Source organism: Oryctolagus cuniculus, chromosome 1 (assembly GCF_964237555.1).
Source record: "Oryctolagus cuniculus chromosome 1, mOryCun1.1, whole genome shotgun sequence".
In the NCBI taxonomy this organism is placed as follows: domain Eukaryota; kingdom Metazoa; phylum Chordata; class Mammalia; order Lagomorpha; family Leporidae; genus Oryctolagus; species Oryctolagus cuniculus.
This window is the reverse complement of record NC_091432.1, coordinates 221250324-221268097: the sequence shown is the minus strand read 5'-3', so window position 1 is coordinate 221268097 and position 17774 is coordinate 221250324. Positions and strand designations below refer to the sequence as shown.

The 17774-nt window shown below is 40.3% G+C and overlaps 1 protein-coding gene across 1 annotated transcript in view; it reads right to left on the bottom strand.

Moving 5' to 3' along the window:
- LOC138846216 (cytochrome c-like) overlaps positions 1–17561 on the bottom strand; it is an 82340-nt gene extending 64779 nt beyond the window's left edge. Inside the window, exon 1 of the mRNA XM_070061408.1 lies at positions 17412–17561. Coding sequence (XP_069917509.1) covers positions 17412–17561 — 150 coding nt within the window. The remainder of the gene's footprint in view (positions 1–17411) is intronic.
- Between the last annotated feature and the right edge of the window lie 213 nt (positions 17562–17774).

Below are 17774 nucleotides of genomic sequence, written 5' to 3'. Positions count from 1 at the left end.
CTGCCTATTAATTTTAAAACTTGTTTTTTAGAATTTATTTTATTTATTTGAAAGACAGAGTTATAGAGGGAGGTAGAGACAGAGAGAGGTCTTCCATCCACTGGTTCTCTCCCCAAATGGCCGCGATGGCTAGAGCTGCACCAATGTGAAGGCAGGAGCTTCTTCCTGGTCTCCCATGTGGATGCAGGGGCCCAAGGACGTGGGCCTTCTTCTACAGCTTTCCCAGGCCATAGCAGAGAGCTGGATTGGAAGAAGAGCAGCCGGGACTAGAACCAGTGTCCATATGGGATGCCTGCGCTTCAGGCCAGGGCTTTAACCCACTGAGCCACAGCGCCTGCCCGTAATTTTAAAACTTATGTGATATAGTAGGTGGGCTGACATTTAGAATAGAATCTTGAATTTGAGTGGTCTAGCACATCTCATCTTTCCAAAGTTTTAGTTTCAATATTTGTGAGATGAGCTTTATGTTTCTTCTCCTTACCTGACCAGATAATTGAGGTCTTGAATGTATTTCACAAGCCATAAAGCAGTGTACAAATGTTTGATTACACTATCCCACAGAGCCCTGGCCCCAGCAACCTTGCATTAAGCAGAAATAGAAAATGCAGTCCTAGGGCCACAGCTGTGACGTAGTAGATTAAGCCTCCACCTGTGGTGCCAGCATCCTATATGGGCGCCAGTTCACGTCCTAGCTGCTCCTCTTCCAACCCAGATCCCTGCTGTGCCCTGGAAAAGCACGAAAATGTGTTCCAAGTGCTTGGGCCCCTGCACCCACGTGGGAGACCCAATAGAAGCTCTTAGGTCCTAACCAGATCATTCCAGCCATTGCAGCCATATGGGGAGTGAACCAGCAGATGGAATCTCTCTCTCTTTCTCTCTCTCTCTCTCTCTCAAGTAAATAAAATCTTTTTAAAAAGGAAATGCAGTCCTAATAGCAATATACTTTTATTGCAGCAAGTCCTTTGTTATATCCAGTCTCAGCATTATCTTAATGTGCCAAGTTTTATTTTCTTCCTTAAGGCAAGCTTCTTCCCATTATATGGGCTTTCCAATAACTGCTTAGCTGTTTCATCTACCTGGAAAAAATGTCCTGAAACCTAACCTTTCAGAAAATTCAGAAGTTGCAGATCAAGCCATGAACGAAGGGCTAAATATGACAGAAAAAGTTGACAAGCCAAAATGGTCCAGAGTCTCTAGTCTCTGGTTCCACAGACCCAGCTCTTCCTCTAGCTGTTCAGTGTTCCACATCTTTCCATGCTCATTTCAAAGGCCATCGCCTTGGGAAGGGATGAGCTGATCACCATTTCCAAACCAGTTCCAGCTTCAGCTACTCCTCACCAATTTTATTTTTCCCCAGCCCTTATCACTATATGAAAGTATCCTTTATTTATCTGTTAAATGTTTGCCACCAGGGAAGACACGGTATTTATTTTGTTCACCACTGTGCTCCCCATGGATTGAAGAGTGTATATGGAAGGCACTCAATACATTCATGTTTGTTCAATGAATAACTGGCTTTACTGAGTGCTCAAAGATTGTCTTTTGAGAAAATTAATAATTGCTTTTGGCTGGGAGCAATTGTTTTTTCTTCATTTTAATCTTAAAATGTGCTTGGTTATGTATGGATAAATTATTCAAGTTGTAGAATATCCAGAAAGGTTCCTGAGGCCTTCTCAAGGGGCGTTGATTCTGCTAATTCTGCCCTTTAAACAGAGAATGAACAAGACAGGTAACTCAATCCAATCACAGTAATAACTTTTTAGAATTTCCGGACAATAAATAAATAAACTAACTCTGCTTGCTGTCCAAGATGAAGCTTCTTGTTACTTCAAGGAGTTTATTCTATTTTTTCTTTTTTCCTATTCTCACCAACGTTCTCCTACCCTCTTACCCCACCCACATAGAAACCCAGAGAGAATTTATTTCACTGAATTTCTCATGAGCCAGAAATGGCAGCTCATTACCCGAAGACAGCAGGAGAAGGGGAGAATCAGGGCACTAGGTGAGCAGAGGTGAGAAAAAACAGTCATTGAAGAGTACACAAATCATCCGCCTGGCACACAACCAGACTTCCTGCCACCTAAGGTGTCTCCAATACCTTTCTACATGCAGGGAGAAGGAGGAAATGGATTTGTTCTTCAGAAGCATAGAGCAAGGAAACCCACAGAGGTTAAGTGACTAGCCCAAGGTTACCCAACCCTCCAGGTGATCATGGCCAGCTGTAAGGCCTGAAATGTGCCCCTTCAATCAGCAGTTCTCTCTGAAGCTGTTCTGGCACCTGGCCACTTGCCTCTAATTCTCCTGGCTCTAAATAAGAAGAGAATTATGGAAGTGAAACAAAGTTAATAAAAATGAAACTCACCCAGACCCTACAGGGATGGACAGATCAGAAAAGACTGTTTATTAGTGCATGAGATGGCACAGAAAGTGAGTGTTTATTGGTTATTGGTTTACAGTTATTTGGGTTTTTTCTCAGAGATGCTCAAGGCTCTCTCTGACTTAATTTTGAAAGTTTTCAGTTCTCTCACGGATCTTTATAGGGCTACAAGCATCCAAAAGACAGTGCAAAGATTGAGAACAGGACTATTTTTAGGACTGTTGTTTAATGTAGGACAAACTGCTTGAGCATGGAAGGAGATGGGATACAATGATCCGAGGGTGGCTTATCTGCGACACTCTCACTCCTGTCTCTGACCACTGTGATTGCTTCAAAAATAAACATAAATATCAAGTCAAGTGAATGAGAGAACTCTCTGAGATATTTCTGTAATTACGTACAAATACTGTTTATCTTCTTTGGAATATAAATCTTCAAGGAACACCCAGGTGTAGAACTCTGGAATCAACATCCCAAGGTCCACAAAAGCTCACTGCAAGATGAGGAGGCAGAGTTCAGCAGGTGTAAGGAAAACACCAGGGCTTCTATCTTCTGAAGGGGCTGCAAATGGCCTTAGCACTGTCTCTGTCAACTAATAGACCCTGCACTACCCCATGGTGCATGTGCGTGAAGTATCCTCTTCTTTGTTGATGGCAGGCGTTCCCTAATCTACTCCCCACGGGATGCAACTTTGGAAGTATCTCTCCATGATGGTCACCACGCAGCCTCCTTGATTCTCCATTAGTTGCTGCCTCTGACTGCCTCTTTAAGGTTTTCATAATCTCACATCAGATCTCCCAGATTCTCCTTCACTTCCTACACCCCCCACTTATGTTTATCACTTCTCCAGGAGCTGTAATCATTTTTCATTTCCTCTTGGGTCTTGGCACCATTTCTTAGGATGATTCACTGTCATCTTTCTGCAAAGTGTGGTGATGGACCATGTAGAAAGACACTCAGCCAAGAGTGGGGGAGTCAAGCCAAAGAAAGAGGAAGAACCTGTAAACTGAGTCCTGAGATATGATGGAAAGTTGGTCTACTGAAGAATAAGAATAAAAGAGTGATCCCAGGGAAGGCGAAAGAATGTTCTGAAGCCCTAAGTTGGGAGAGCTTTAAGTTCTCGCTAAACACAGCATAGTAGAACATACATGAGGAGAGGCTGAAGTGGTTGGGAATGGGGAGATTTTGGGGGTCCTCGTGAAGTGGCTGGGTTTCATCTTCAAGGAAATAGGGAAATATTAATGTAGGTTTAAATACAGCCTTGATCCCTGATCCATGCTCACTCTCTTTCCTTGTCACTGTCCATCAAATCACCTTGGGTATTTTTGTTCCTGGCACTTGTCCCTCTCCCTCAGGTCTTTTCAGACAAGCTCTGTGATTTAATTCTGATGAGTTGTGGTCTTTATTTTGATCATTTATCACCCATTCAAAATCTTTTGGAACCTGGAAAGCTCTCAGGAGATTGTTAGGGCCTCTTAAGGCCACTCAGACTACTGTGACTTCCGTGATGTATCTGTGTCTCCTTTGGATTCTCAGGGTCTTTCACAATTCTAGGTGTCTTTCAGGGGCTGAACTTAACTTGGAGGTGTCATGATCCCCACTGTGGATGACAATATTTTTGTTGGTATGACTGTTAGTATTTTCAGTACATGGCTTGGTGATTCTTATCTATAACAGAATTGGTTAGAACCAACTTGCTCCCTCCATCTTCAGAAGTTGATGCCATAAGGGACTAAAAGAGTTTATGCATTTCTTGAATGTTTTTGAACCTGCAATAAAAGAGATTCCATCTCCCATTGGTTTAGGAGCATATCCGTCATAATGTATTGTATATTAATAATCTGCGGTTTATCCCCTTTTTCCAGTCTTTTTTTTTTTTTTTTTTACAGGCAGAGTGGACAGTGAGAGAGAAAGAGAGACAGAGAGAAAGGTCTTCCTTTTGCCGTTGGTTCACCCTCCAATGGCCGCCGCTGCCGGCGCACCGCGCTGATCCGATGGCAGGAGCCAGGAGCCAGGTGCTTTTCCTGGTCTCCCATGGGGTGCAGGGCCCAAGCACCTGGGCCATCCTCCACTGCACTCCCTGGCCACAGCAGAGAGCTGGCCTGGAAGAGGGGCAACCGGGACAGAATCCGGCGCCCCGCCCGGGACTAGAACCCGGTGTGCCGGCGCCGCTAGGCGGAGGATTAGCCTAGTGAGCCGCGGCGCCGGCCACCTTTTTCCAGTCTTAAAAGAGCTTAGCACTTAATGATTTTCTCAGAAGCAACCTTGCATAGATGTTTCCTATATTTGTGTTTTACTTTCCACTGCACTTATTTTCAGTCTGATTTTCAGTATTTTATTTCTTTCTATAAATTTAGATACTATATGCTTTTATTTTTCCTAAATATTTATTTATTTACTTGTTTATTTATTTTTTTATTTTGAAAGGCAGAGTTACACAGAGAGAGGGAGAGATGGAGATAGAGATAGAGATAGAGATAGAGATAGAGATAGAGATAGAGATAGAGAGAGAGATTTTCCATCTGCTGGTCACTACACCAGATGGCCACAATGGACAGAGCTGGGCCAGGCCAAAGCCAGTAGTCAGGAGCTTCATCCAGGTCTCTTATGTGGGTGGCAAGGGTCCAAACACTTGGGCCATCCTCTGCTGCTTCTCCGAGGTAATTGGCAAAGAGCTGGATTGGAAGTGGAGCAGTGTGAACGTGAATCAGCCCCCCTATGGGATGGTGGGTTTGCAGGCAGCAGCTTTACCTGTTACACCACAATTCCACCCCCTATTTGCTCTTATTTTCCTGACCTCTTAATACAGAAGCTGAGTTCATTCTTTTCTAATATAGAGATTGGCCCGGGAAGGCAGTGGAGGCTGGCCCAAGTGCTTGGGCCCTGACCCGCTTGGGAGACCAGGAGGAAGCACCTGGCTCCTGGCTTCAGATGGGTGCAGCGCACCAGCCATAGCGGCCATTTGGGGGGTGAACCAACAGAAGGAAGACCTTTCTCTCTGTCTCTTTCTCTCATTGTCTAACTCTGCCTGTCAAAAAAAAATATATATCAATTTTGTCTAAAGAACTCCCCAGCTCCATCTCACAGATTTTTTATGTTGTTTTCTTGTTTTAATCCATTTCAAAATATTTCAAATTTGCCCTATATTTTCCCTGATGTGATATAATTAATAGTAGGCTATTCTATTTGCACATAGGTGTAGCTATTCCACGTAATATTATTAATTTCTAATCTAACTCTTTTGTTAAGAAAATACAACTTGAATGATCTGAATGCTTTCAAATTTATTGAGACTTGGTCTGGTGGTACTGATGATGCTCTATTTTGGTGACTACAAATACTTACTTGTACTTCAGAAGTTGACCACTTCATGTTCTTCCTAGTTACCCTCTTACTGAGAGAGTAGTATTAAAACTTTCAACTATAACTCTACTTATCTATTTCCTTTTTCAATTCTATCAGATTTTGTTCCATGTATTTCTTAATTATTTAAAGAATTATAGATTCACAGGAAAATACAAAAGTAAGTTCTCAAGTACCTTTCATCCAGTTTCTCTTAGGAGTAAAATCTTGTACAGTCATAGTTCAATATCATACTCAGGATATTGATTTGGAAAAATTCATAGCACATATTATAGTTTAACTGGTTGTACACCTTGCCAACTGTGTGTGTATAAGCAACCTTATCACATATGTAGATTTGTGTATTCCACCAACACAGTCAAGATGCAGAACTGCACTGCATAGAGTGCCCTCATACTTATATCTACTTTTCCTCTACCAAAACCCTCATTCCTAAGCTCCATTAACAACTAATTTGTTATCAAATTCTGTAATTTTATTATTTCTTTTTTTTAACTTTTATTTAATGAATATAAATTTCCAAAGTACAGCTTATGGATTACAATGGCTTCCCCCCCATAACTTCCCTCCCACCCGCAACCCTCCCCTTTCCCTCTCCTCTTCCATTCACATCAAGATTCATTTTCAATTCTCCTTATATACAGAAGATCAGCTTAGCATATATTAAGTAAAGATTTCAACAGTTTGCACCCACATAGAAACACAAAGTGAAAAATACTGTTTGAGTACTAGTTATAGCATTAAATCACAATGTACAGCACATTAAGGACAGAGATTCTACATGAGGAGTAAGTGCACAGTGACTCCTGTTGTTGACTTAACAAATTGACACTCTTGTTTATTTTTCAAAATTTGCTTAAGAGAAATAAGAAACCATATGACTCTTAAGGACTGACTGACACTCAAAATAATTCCTTGGAGAAGGATCCAAGCTGATGCATGTACCAATAGTGACTTCCATCTTGTCACTTAGTAGTCCATGGTATGCAGGCACCAGCATTCACTCAACCATTGTTCTATTTTTGGACATGTGGGGATCTTTTCCCTGTTTGGGGATATAGTGCCTAATATTGGAGCATTTGTTTCCAAGTTTTGAGAGTTCCTTGTTTATGCTATATATTTCACTTTGTTGGATATGAGGTTACGAAATAAATTCTTAAAGATTTACCTCGTCTTTTCTTCCTTCTAATAGTCTTTCACAGAGCAGATATATGGCACTAAGTGTTGCATGTGTTCTAAACTTTTAAATGCATACACTTAAAATCATTGTGTCTCACTGATGAATTGAACTTGTATGATTTTAAAATAACCACTTTTAATCTTGTAGTAGTTATTGTTCTGAAGTCTATTTTGGCTTAAGAATTAATGAAACTATTCCAGCTTCCTCTAATGAGTTTTTTTAGTGTATATACTTTCCTATTATTTTGCTATTACTATATCTTTACTTAAATCTCACTTAGCATAGGTTTGTAACATGTGTTTTTATGCAATCTTATAATGTATGGTTTTATGAGCAGTTTCTTAGCCAGAGTTCAGAAAACTTTCTTTAAAGAATCAGACAGTAAACATGTATGATTTGAAGATCATATATTTTCAATTGAAACTGCTCAACTCTTGCAGGGCAGTAAAAAGCAGCCATAGACATGCTATAAATAAATGAGCATTGCTGCCTGAACACAAAACTTGGACACTATGAGACTGAACTTGCCCTGTGGTCTGTAGTTTGCTGACTGTTTAGAACACATAGATTTAACACAATGAGCAACATGTTTGTGTTTAAATCTATTATCATGACATTTCTTCTTTTGTTTATCTTAACTGATTTTTGTCCTGCTATCATCCTGTGCCGCTTTATTTTAGATTAATATAAGATTTTTAAATTATTCTATTTTACTCCACTATGGATTTTACAGCTTCATACTCCCCTTCTATAGTTTAAGGTACAAATCTTTAATTTATCATACATAATCTATAAATAATTTTATATTACTTCATTTTTAATCTGCAGTTTCATGACAACATACTTCCACTTTCTCCTCAAATCCTTTCTGCTATTGTTGCAATAAACATTTCTTCTCCATTTTAATAAACCTGAAAATTAATTGCTCATCTTATTTTTTACTTACAACATGTATCAAAGCTCTGATGATTTAAATTAAGAAAAACATTCTTATATCTTTTTTCTCAATCTGTGTATTAATCAAAATGTATCACATCCATTCTGCCTGTAAAATATTTTTAAACATTTCTCTTAATGTAATTTGCTTTCAAAACATTTTTAGCTTTTATTTATTTGAAAATGTCTTTATTTGGAGGCTGTTTTTTGTGGTGCAGTGTGTTAAGCGTCTGTCTATGATGCTGGCATCTCTAATGAGTGCCAGTTCCAGTCTTGGTTGCTCTGCCTCCCAACATCCCCCTGCCAGTACACCTGAGAAAGCAGAAGATGGTCCAAGTACTTGGGCTCCTGCCACCCATGTGGGAAACTTGCATTGACTTCCTGGCTCCTGGTTTCAGCCTGCCCCAGCCTCAGACATATGGTCATTAGGGAATGAACCCGTGGATGAGGAACTCTGTCTCTCTGCCTCCCCTTCTCTCTCTGTAACTTTGCCTTTTGAATAAATAAATAAAGCTTAAAAATGAATATGTCTTTATTTCAATGTTGTTTTTGAGCTATCTGTTGAATGGTTTTATTTTTTTCCAGACTTAGAAAGATTTCCCTCCACTTCTTCACGTTGAGTACTTTCTGACAAAAAGACTATTTGCATTCTTATTTTCATTCCTTGATATACAATGCCTTCTCTTCTTCATTTAAAATTTTTCTGTCACTAATTTTCAGCTATTTTATTATAATATAGCTTGGTGTGTGTGTATGTATATGTATGTGTATATGCACACATGAGTGAACATGTATGAGTAAACAGGAGTTTGCGTGTGTTTATGGTTATTCAGTGTGGGCCTTATTGCAGCTTTTAGCTTTGTAAGCTCAGTTTTATTAAATTTAGAAGATATGTGGCCATTACTTTTTCACATATGAAATACTTGTTATTTTTCCATGAAGGAAAATGGCTTTTTCATTTTTTTTAAGATTTATTTATATAGTTGAAGGCAGAGTTACAGAGAGGCAGAGGCAGAGAGAGAGAGAGAGAGAGAGGTCTTTCATCCACTGGTCACTCCCCAGATGGCCAAAATGGCCAGAGCTGCACTGATCCTAAGCCAGGAGCAAGGACTTTCTTAAGGGTCTCCCATAGGGGTGCAGGGGCCCAAGGACTTGGGCCATCTTCCATTGCTTTCCCAGGCCATAGCAGAGAGCTGGATTGGAAGTGGAGCAGTCAGGGCTTGAACTGGCACTCATATGGGATACCAGTGCTACAGGCGGTGACTTTATACACAATGCCATAGTGCTGGCCCCTTATTTGTTTTTAATCCTTTCTAGGCAGGTAAGGACCTGTATTTAGTTGGTCTCCATTGCCATGTGTCCAAGGTCATTAATCCTTCCTTCACCAATGTCTAGTGTAATTCTTGTTTCAGATGTTTGAATCCCTCACTTTATGAGTTTCATTTAGTTCTGCCTTAAATGTCCTATTTTTCTTTCATCTTCATGCTTTATTTACAATCTCAAGCATATGTGCATATGAATTAAAGCTTTCCTTTAATTCTATAATCTATATAATATCTTAAAATATATTTATTTTATCTCTTTGAAAGACACAATTATAGAGAGGAAGAAACAGAGGGAGAAAGAGATCTTTCAAGTGGTGGTTCACTCTACAAATGGCCACAATGGCTGGGACTGGGCCAGGCAGAAGCCTGGAACTCCATCTGGGTCTCACAAGTGGGTGTCAAGAGCCCACATACTTGGGTCATTTTCCAGTGCTCTCCCAGACAGAGTGGCAGGGAGCTGGATTACAAGTGGAGCAGCTGGAGCTGGAACCAGGGCTCTGGTAGTTGATGCTGGCATTGCAGCAGCTTAACCTGACTCGCCACAGTGCTGTTCCCATCTATGATGTTTCTGAGTTTATCAAATTACTTGTTCATTTTCTTCCTCATTATTGATAATTTTTTCCTCCATCCGTCTAGTGAAATTTTTTTAAAGATTTGTTTATTTATTTGAAAGTCAGAGTTACACAGAGAGAGAAGAGGCAGAGAGAGGTCTTCCATTCGCTGGTTCACTCCCCAGTTGGCCGCAGTGGCTGGAGCTGTGCTGATCCGAAGCCAGAACAGAGCTTCTTCCGGGTCTCCCATGTGGGTGCAGGGACCCAAGGACTTGGGCCTTCTTCTACTGCTTTCCCAGGCCACAGTAGAGAACTGAATCAGAAGTGGAACAATTAGGACTCAAATCAGCGCCCATATGGGATGCCGGCACTGTAGGCAGCGGCTTTACTCGCTCTGCCACAGTGCCTGCCCGTCTAGTGAATTTTTGTACACTGAAGAAAATTATCAGTTTTACATTGCTGTAAGCTGGAATTTGTTGTATTCTGCTGAAAAGTGTTAGCTTCATTTCTCTCTTTTAGGGGTTAGGTTATGTTATAATTGGTTTTGTTGTTTGTATATTTTAGGTATGCAAACTGTGCAATCTCTGTTGCAATACTCAATCCTGCTGTGGTAGTCTGGCTACAGGCAACATGTAAACACAGGAAACAATGGACTTGACTGTGCCCATTATTTCCCAGAAACAGAGGTCCAGCCAGACTCGGTTATGGTTTGTGTATCTCTAATTCAGAGCCTATTTTTCTGCTCCCTTAGGAACTAGATTACTCTTTGTTGTAAGGCTAATTTAGGCTAACTGTGAAGACATGGCCTTTATAGGGTCTCTAATAAATGACTCACGTATTGACTCAAGTGCCTCACTCCCTTAAATCTGGCTTGAGGAAGCATGGACAGTTACCAGTCCTGCATGAGCTTGCAATTGTTCATCTTACAGCTTCTTGGTAAATTCTCTTTCTTCCAAAGTTGTTACACTCCAGCCTCTTCGGGTTTCATCATGGCCGGCGCCACGGCTCACTAGGCTAATCCTCCGCCTTGTGGCGCCGGCACACCGGGTTCTAGTCCTGGTCGGGGCTTCGGATTCTGTCCTGGTTGTCCCTCTTCCAGGCCAGCTCTCTGCTGTGGCCAGGGAGTGCAGTGGAGGATGGCCCAAGTGCTTGGGCCCTGCACCCAATGGGATCCCAGGAGAAGCACCTGGCTCCTGGCTTTGGATCAGCGCGGTGCGCCAGCCGTGGCAGCCATTGGAGGGTGAACCAATGGCAAAGGAAGACCTTTCTCTCTGTCTCTCTCTCACTGTGCACCCATTGCCTTGTATTTGGCCAAAGACTCACAGGGACTCTTGCAGATTACTGAATTTTTTCTCCTCTTGGAGAAAAGCTTCACAAATGCTTAGCACTTTTGTTTTCAAACTATCAATCTCTTAAATACAGCAAGAATATTGGAATCTGTTCACAGTCTGAAAACTTTCTTATTTTTATTTATTTGAAAGGCAGCATTAGAGAGAGAGAGAGACAGAGACAGAGAGCACAAGAGAGATCATCCATCCTCTAGTTCACTCCCCAAATGGCCACTACAACTTGGGTCTGGGCCAGGCGGAATCCAGGAGCTGGGAGTTTCTTCCAGTCTCCCACATGGGTGCAGGAGCTCAAGCACATGGGCTATCCTTGGCTGCTTTCCCAGGTGCATTAGCAGGGAAAGGGAGTAGCCGGGTTTAAACTGGCACCCATATGGGATGCCAATATCACATTTGGAGGCTTAACCCAGTTTGACACAACATTGGCCCTTGAAAATTCTACTAATTCTTGACAGAAAACATCATCAATAATAAGACTCACCCCATTTACCTGAAGCTCACAGACCCTATACTGACTTCTATCCAGTTTCTGCAAACGGCCTGTTTACTATGTTTTGTCTAGTTTTCTAGTTGATGATGGTAGAGTAATCTGTACCACCTTACCTACCCAAGACCTTAAGGATGTCATTGTAGCACGCACTGGAAGTGGAAATATCTCCACTAACATACACAATTAACTATTTATTCATGTTATTGTATCTTCACAATGATATACCTTTATTATTCCCACTTTAAAGATGAGGATATGAGGACAGTGGATTTCAATACCTGTCTAGTGTTACATAACTAACAAATATCAGTCTGAGATTTAAACCAGGTTTTCTGACACTCGTAACTACTGCAATGGTCATTTCAACACAGCAAATATATATTTTTAAAAATATAGTTTTTAAAAAAATATAGTTTTTAATTATATATCTTTAACATGTATTTTTAAAATTACTTTTTGCAAAAATGTAAAGTTATAGCACATATTAAATAATATTTTCTATAAAAGAATTTTCTAAATTTGCCTGGTCACAAAAATTATTTGGGACACCCAATAAAAGTACATTTTGCCAGTCTCTCCTCATGGATATTTTCTGAGTCAGTGAGACCTTCTTTCAGTAAGTCTAAGATGAGCCCTATACTTCTGTTGCAATAGGAGATGCCAATGATCAGACAAGTTTCCAAAGATTCTATGTAAGATGCTTTTTATTGGCAACGTAAGATTTAATTATATGGATATTTCATAATTTAATTTACAGTTCTCTGATGGTAGATTGTGGGGTTTAATGACATATTTATACTGAAGTAACACTGTGATGATCAGACAAGTGCTCATCTCTGATTATTTCCTTAGAGAACCATGGCATTTTTTTTTAATTTAATTTAATTTTTTTTTTTTTTTTTATTTTTTGACAGGCAGAGTGAACAGTGAGAGAGAGAGAGACAGAGAGAAAGGTCTTCCTTTTGCCGTTGGTTCACCCTCCAATGGCCACCGCGGCTGGCGCACTGCGGCCGGCGCACCCCGCTGATCCGAAAGCAGGAGCCAGGTGCTTCTCCTGGGATCCCATGGGATGCAGGGCCCAAGCACTTGGGCCATCCTCCACTGCACTCCCTGGCCACAGCAGAGAGCTGGCCTGGAAGAGGGGCAACCGGGACAGAATCCGGCGCCCCGACCGGGACTAGAACCCGGTGTGCCGGTGCCACAAGGTGGAGGGAGAACCATGGCATTTAAACACATTTCCCTAGCTCAATGACTGAGTTTCTTATTGTGGGATTCTAGCATCAGTCCTTTTTCTGGTGCAAATATTCAAATAATGTGACCACACAGAGATGCAACACATACTAACTATCAGGAAGAAAGTGACACATAAAGTTTATGTGTTGAAACTTAATGGTTGACTTTTCTCTAGTATTTGCCAGTTTATATGCATTAAGCACTCAATAGTATTATGTTAGGTGTTTTCCTGTGTACCTCATTTGATAATCTCTACAATCCCACAGGGAATAATACCCTTAATTTTTACATGAGTAAAATTGAGTCTAACAATAGTAATCCTCAATAATTAGTAGATGATATTTGATACTAATAAGGGTCGTACTACCACAGATCCCATAATAGGCACACAACTATTGTATATAATTCAGTGCTTAAGACAACTATGTTGTTTTGTAATGCTATTACCGTGATTATATCAATAATAAAGTAGCCATAATTATCTTCATTTTTCAGGCTAGGATATAGAGAAAATCTCTGAAAGGCAGAAATTTTGCTTACACTAAAAAAAGATAGCAAGTGGCAGATCTAGTTTTTGGATCCAGAAATATTTCATTCTTAGACTATTTCTGTTTTCCAACATATTATAAATGACTTCAATTCACCTATCATCAAATTCTTATTTTCAGACTTAAAAATATTCCCCACACCTTCAGTATGACTTATAAAATTTGGAATTTAGGAAAGTCAAACAGCTAACTGCAGACTTGTATTTCTGGACCATGAGAAAAGGCAAGACCTTATGAGTCTCAGTAGAAATAAAGGTTCTCTTTCATTCTGTTGGGAAGGAACAAACTTGGAGCCTAGAGACGACAGACAAGTGTATTGACTTGGACCAAGCTCCAGCTGGATTTCAGCTTTCTGTGGAATATTGAGGAAGCAGAAGCTAAAGGCACACAAGAGGTAAACACATGACTAGGGAACTGTACGAATTTAATCTTAAGTTTAGAAGGCAAATGAATCAATCTGTCTTTGTTCCTACTCTGCTACTCTGAGTGGAGTCATCCAGGGAGGGAGCGTAGGAAGAAGGCAGACTTGACATTACATATCAATTTGAATCTCCACTTAATAACTAGGTGTGCTTGAGCAGATCATGCCCTCCTTTAGAGTCCTGGTTTTTCATTTGTAAAGCAAGACAAAATCTAATCAGAGGGTGATTGTGATGGTTAAATGAGATAATGTGACTAAATGCCTAAGCTCGCTATTGAATTCATAGCTTACCCTTATTATGTGACTGACATTTGCCTTTCCAAAAGGCTGTTTTTCAGAGTGCATCTGTCTTGGTTCTCCCAGAAGACAGTTGTCATTTCAGCTCACTATGATACATAAGTTGGTTTCTGAGGAACGGTCCATGAGGCAGAGGCAATGGTTGGCAGTCACAGAACAAGAAAACCCATTAATCTTTGGTTCATTATTTTACAGGCAATGTTAAAATCAATTTGAGCTTACAATTGGAATGGTACCTCCAGGATTGTAATTTCAACCCTCATATTCACATTAGAATCTCAATTTACTTTGGAGATTATGCTCAAGTGGAGATGATCATAATAGCACCTATGTATCAAGAACATTATGAACATCAAGGGAGATACTTGGTTCTAATTCTGATTTTATTTGTCCAGTTCTGGGCTCAGCCATTTTGTCTCTCTGGACCAATGCCTATACCATCAAAAACAAGAAAATAGAAACTTATAGTTTAAATCCTTTTTAGCTCTGTTATTCTGTGAGCCCATGACTTTACTAAAGTGCCATCAAAATAGATACCACCTAGGTTGCCACACTTCTAGTCTGAATACTTCCCACTCTATAATATTCTCAAGCTCAAGACTTGTACCTGTGGCTCGGAGGAAGTCTTATTTGAATTAAGAGATGCTTAGTATGCTATTTTCAAGTTACAACCCCTTCCTGATCCCCAGAAACCCTTCACCTTACTTTTGTCCCAGGAAATTCACCTCCATTCCCTACTTGTTGTATTCTCTTATGAAACTTGCAGTTTTGATTGACACTGAGGATACATACCAACCATGTGTTATAAGACCTGGTTTTAAGCTCCTGCTAGTCTGCTGTGCTATCAATAGCTAGACTTTCACTTACAAAGGAAATACAAGAAAAAATAAATTTAAAATTTTAGGCCTATCACCTATACAAAATTAAAGAGTGATTGATTTACTCACTGCTAGCATAGTTCAAGGCCCAGAACCCAGACATTAAGTTTGGATGGCAAGAACTGATTAATAGCAGAATAATTGCCTAAAGTGAGCTGTCTCTAGGGACTGATGTAGCTAGAACTATAAAATCGCACCATTTTAAGGTCCTCTGACTTGGAAAACATCTCACTCTACACAGTATGTGCAAGTCAGCGCATTCTGTTTACATTTCTATGAGATCAGAGAGAGATAATGAAAATCCACACCCATCACCTGAGTCTTTATCTCAAGTGTATTATTTTCTCTATTTATAGAGGAATTAGGAGGATCAAAATTAAAGTAAACTTGAATGAAATTGCTGTCATTTTATCCCATCCTGAAGCCATGACCTAACTCTTTGATATGGGTTAGTATGCTGAAATTTACTCATCTTCTACATTCATGTTTATATACTTCTTTTTTAAAGGTTTTTTTTTTTTTTATTTTCAGTTGAAATGAAGAGAGAGACAGAGAGTGACAGACAGACAGAAAGATCTTCCATCTACTCAAATAGCGGCAACAGCCAGGTATGGGTCAGGAGAAAGCCAGGATCCAGAAACTACCTTAGCCTCCCATGCAGGTGGCAGTGACCCAAGTATTTAGGACATTTTCTGCTGTCTTATCAGGCACATTTGCAGAAATCTAGTTCAGAATCAAAGTAGCTGCTTCTCATATAAGATACCAGTATCATGAGCTGCACCAAAACCTACTGTACCACAATGCCAGCCCCTCCATACTTCTAATCTATAAAACAGCATGTTACCTTGCTCGTTTAGAATTTATTCAATTGCATCCAGCTACACATAAAGTAAAAATGGATTTTTCCAAACAGATGTGCCATTAAAATCCTTGTTTTTCCCTGTTCAGAGTGAGTTATATTCCTCATTTGCAACTGCAAATGTTTCTATATAATGGAAAAATTATCTTCCTCATAAAAAAATACACACTATATATGTCATAGGAATAACATTCTGGGAATATAAAGATACAATAACTAACATATTTTTAATCTGTTGCCATAGTTTAATTTCTAGGTACTATGATAAGGGATAATAATCCAGTGATGAATAAAATACAGACCTTATTCTAAAAAAGTTCAGTCTAGTTGAAGGGACAAGTACCTACTGAAACAACTGCAGCATAGTATTCTTGACCATATTTATAAAAAATTCACAGGAGGAAATTATTGTTTCTCTAGAAAAGTGAGAAAAGATTCTATAGAGCATTTCTCCTTTTAATTGGATATGGCAGCTTTCTTAGAGGTTTGTGTGTGTGTGTGTGTGTTTTGACAGGCAGAGTGGACAGTAAGAGACAGAGACAGAGAGAAAGGTCTTCTTTTGCCATTGGTTCACCCTCCAATGGCAGCCGCGGCCGGCACACTACGCTGATCCGATGGCAGGAGCCAGGTACTTATCCTGGTCTCCCATGGGATGCAGGGCCCAAGTACCTGGGCCATCCTCCACTGCACTCCTGGGCCACAGCAGAGAGCTGGCCTGGAAGAGGGGCAACCAGTACAGAATCCGGCGCCCCAACCGGGACTAGAACCCGGTGTGCCGGCGCCGCAGACGGAGGATTAGCCTAGTGAGCCACGGCACCGGCCTTAGAGGTTTTTAAAGTTACAGCAATGGGCCTATTTACCACCATCATCACCACCATCACCCCCAGGGAACACTTTTGTTTGCCACAACTTGAATGTCTAGTGAACAGAGGTCAGAAATGCTTAAAAACATCCTATAATGAACAGACATTCCAAATCGTAGGAAAATCCAAAGCTTGAAAGACTTTGAAGTAGAAATATTTTAATAAGACATTACAGAATAAGGTGAACATAAAGCCAAGAGTCATGATTAGTTCATAGTGATGAAAATGTCTTGATGTAGAGAAAATAGATTGAAGACAGATGACAACTGATGTCTGGGGGTAAGCGTTTTGAACATCACTCTATGGGTGTGGGAAGCTACCAAAGTTCTTTTAAGGTTGTTAGAATAAAGAGGACATCCTGAGTTTGAAATGGAACAATATAAACATGACCAGTGTTTTAATTGTGACTTTGAATACGTGAAGTGAAAGTAAAGACTCCCACAGAAGACAGTTTCGAGGAACTGTGAGGCTAGGGAAATCGGTGATGCCCAGAATGATGCCAGTGATAGTCATTATGAAGGAATCCATTGGTTTGGCTTCCTTCTAAGAAGGTTTATTGCATTCTGAGCCAAGCAGAAGCCCTTATGCAAAACAGCCTTTTCCATCTTCCCTGTACCATTTCTATCTTCACTATGGACATTCTGCCAATTGATCTTGGAGGAATTAAATATTTTTATAATGAGTCAGATGCTGGTGACAGGTGCCGGATTGACGACTCTGGAGGAGGAAGCTTGAAGTGCTCACGTTCTTCACACCAAGATGACAAGAGGAGTTATGTGTGCTGAAAGATTTATCATCAAGCTGTCCACCAACACCTCTTTGGCCTCCAGAAAGTGGTTTAAAATTAGACACAATCTGGAAGCCTTTTAGAGCCAAAAAGGAGTGTGACGTCATGTGGATGTTCTTTCCTCTTGTTAACTTTGGTGAAAGCAAAATGGAGCTTGTATTCAAACAAGGTCTATGATTATAATCAAGAGGTTTCAGTTTGACATTCTCCAGTCTCCCTTGTGCACCATCTCCCCTTTGTAGAGTCTCTGGATTTTAAAGTTAAAGGAGACGACAAGATCACTTATTGTACCTGTTCCATTTCACAGATGAGGAAAGTGG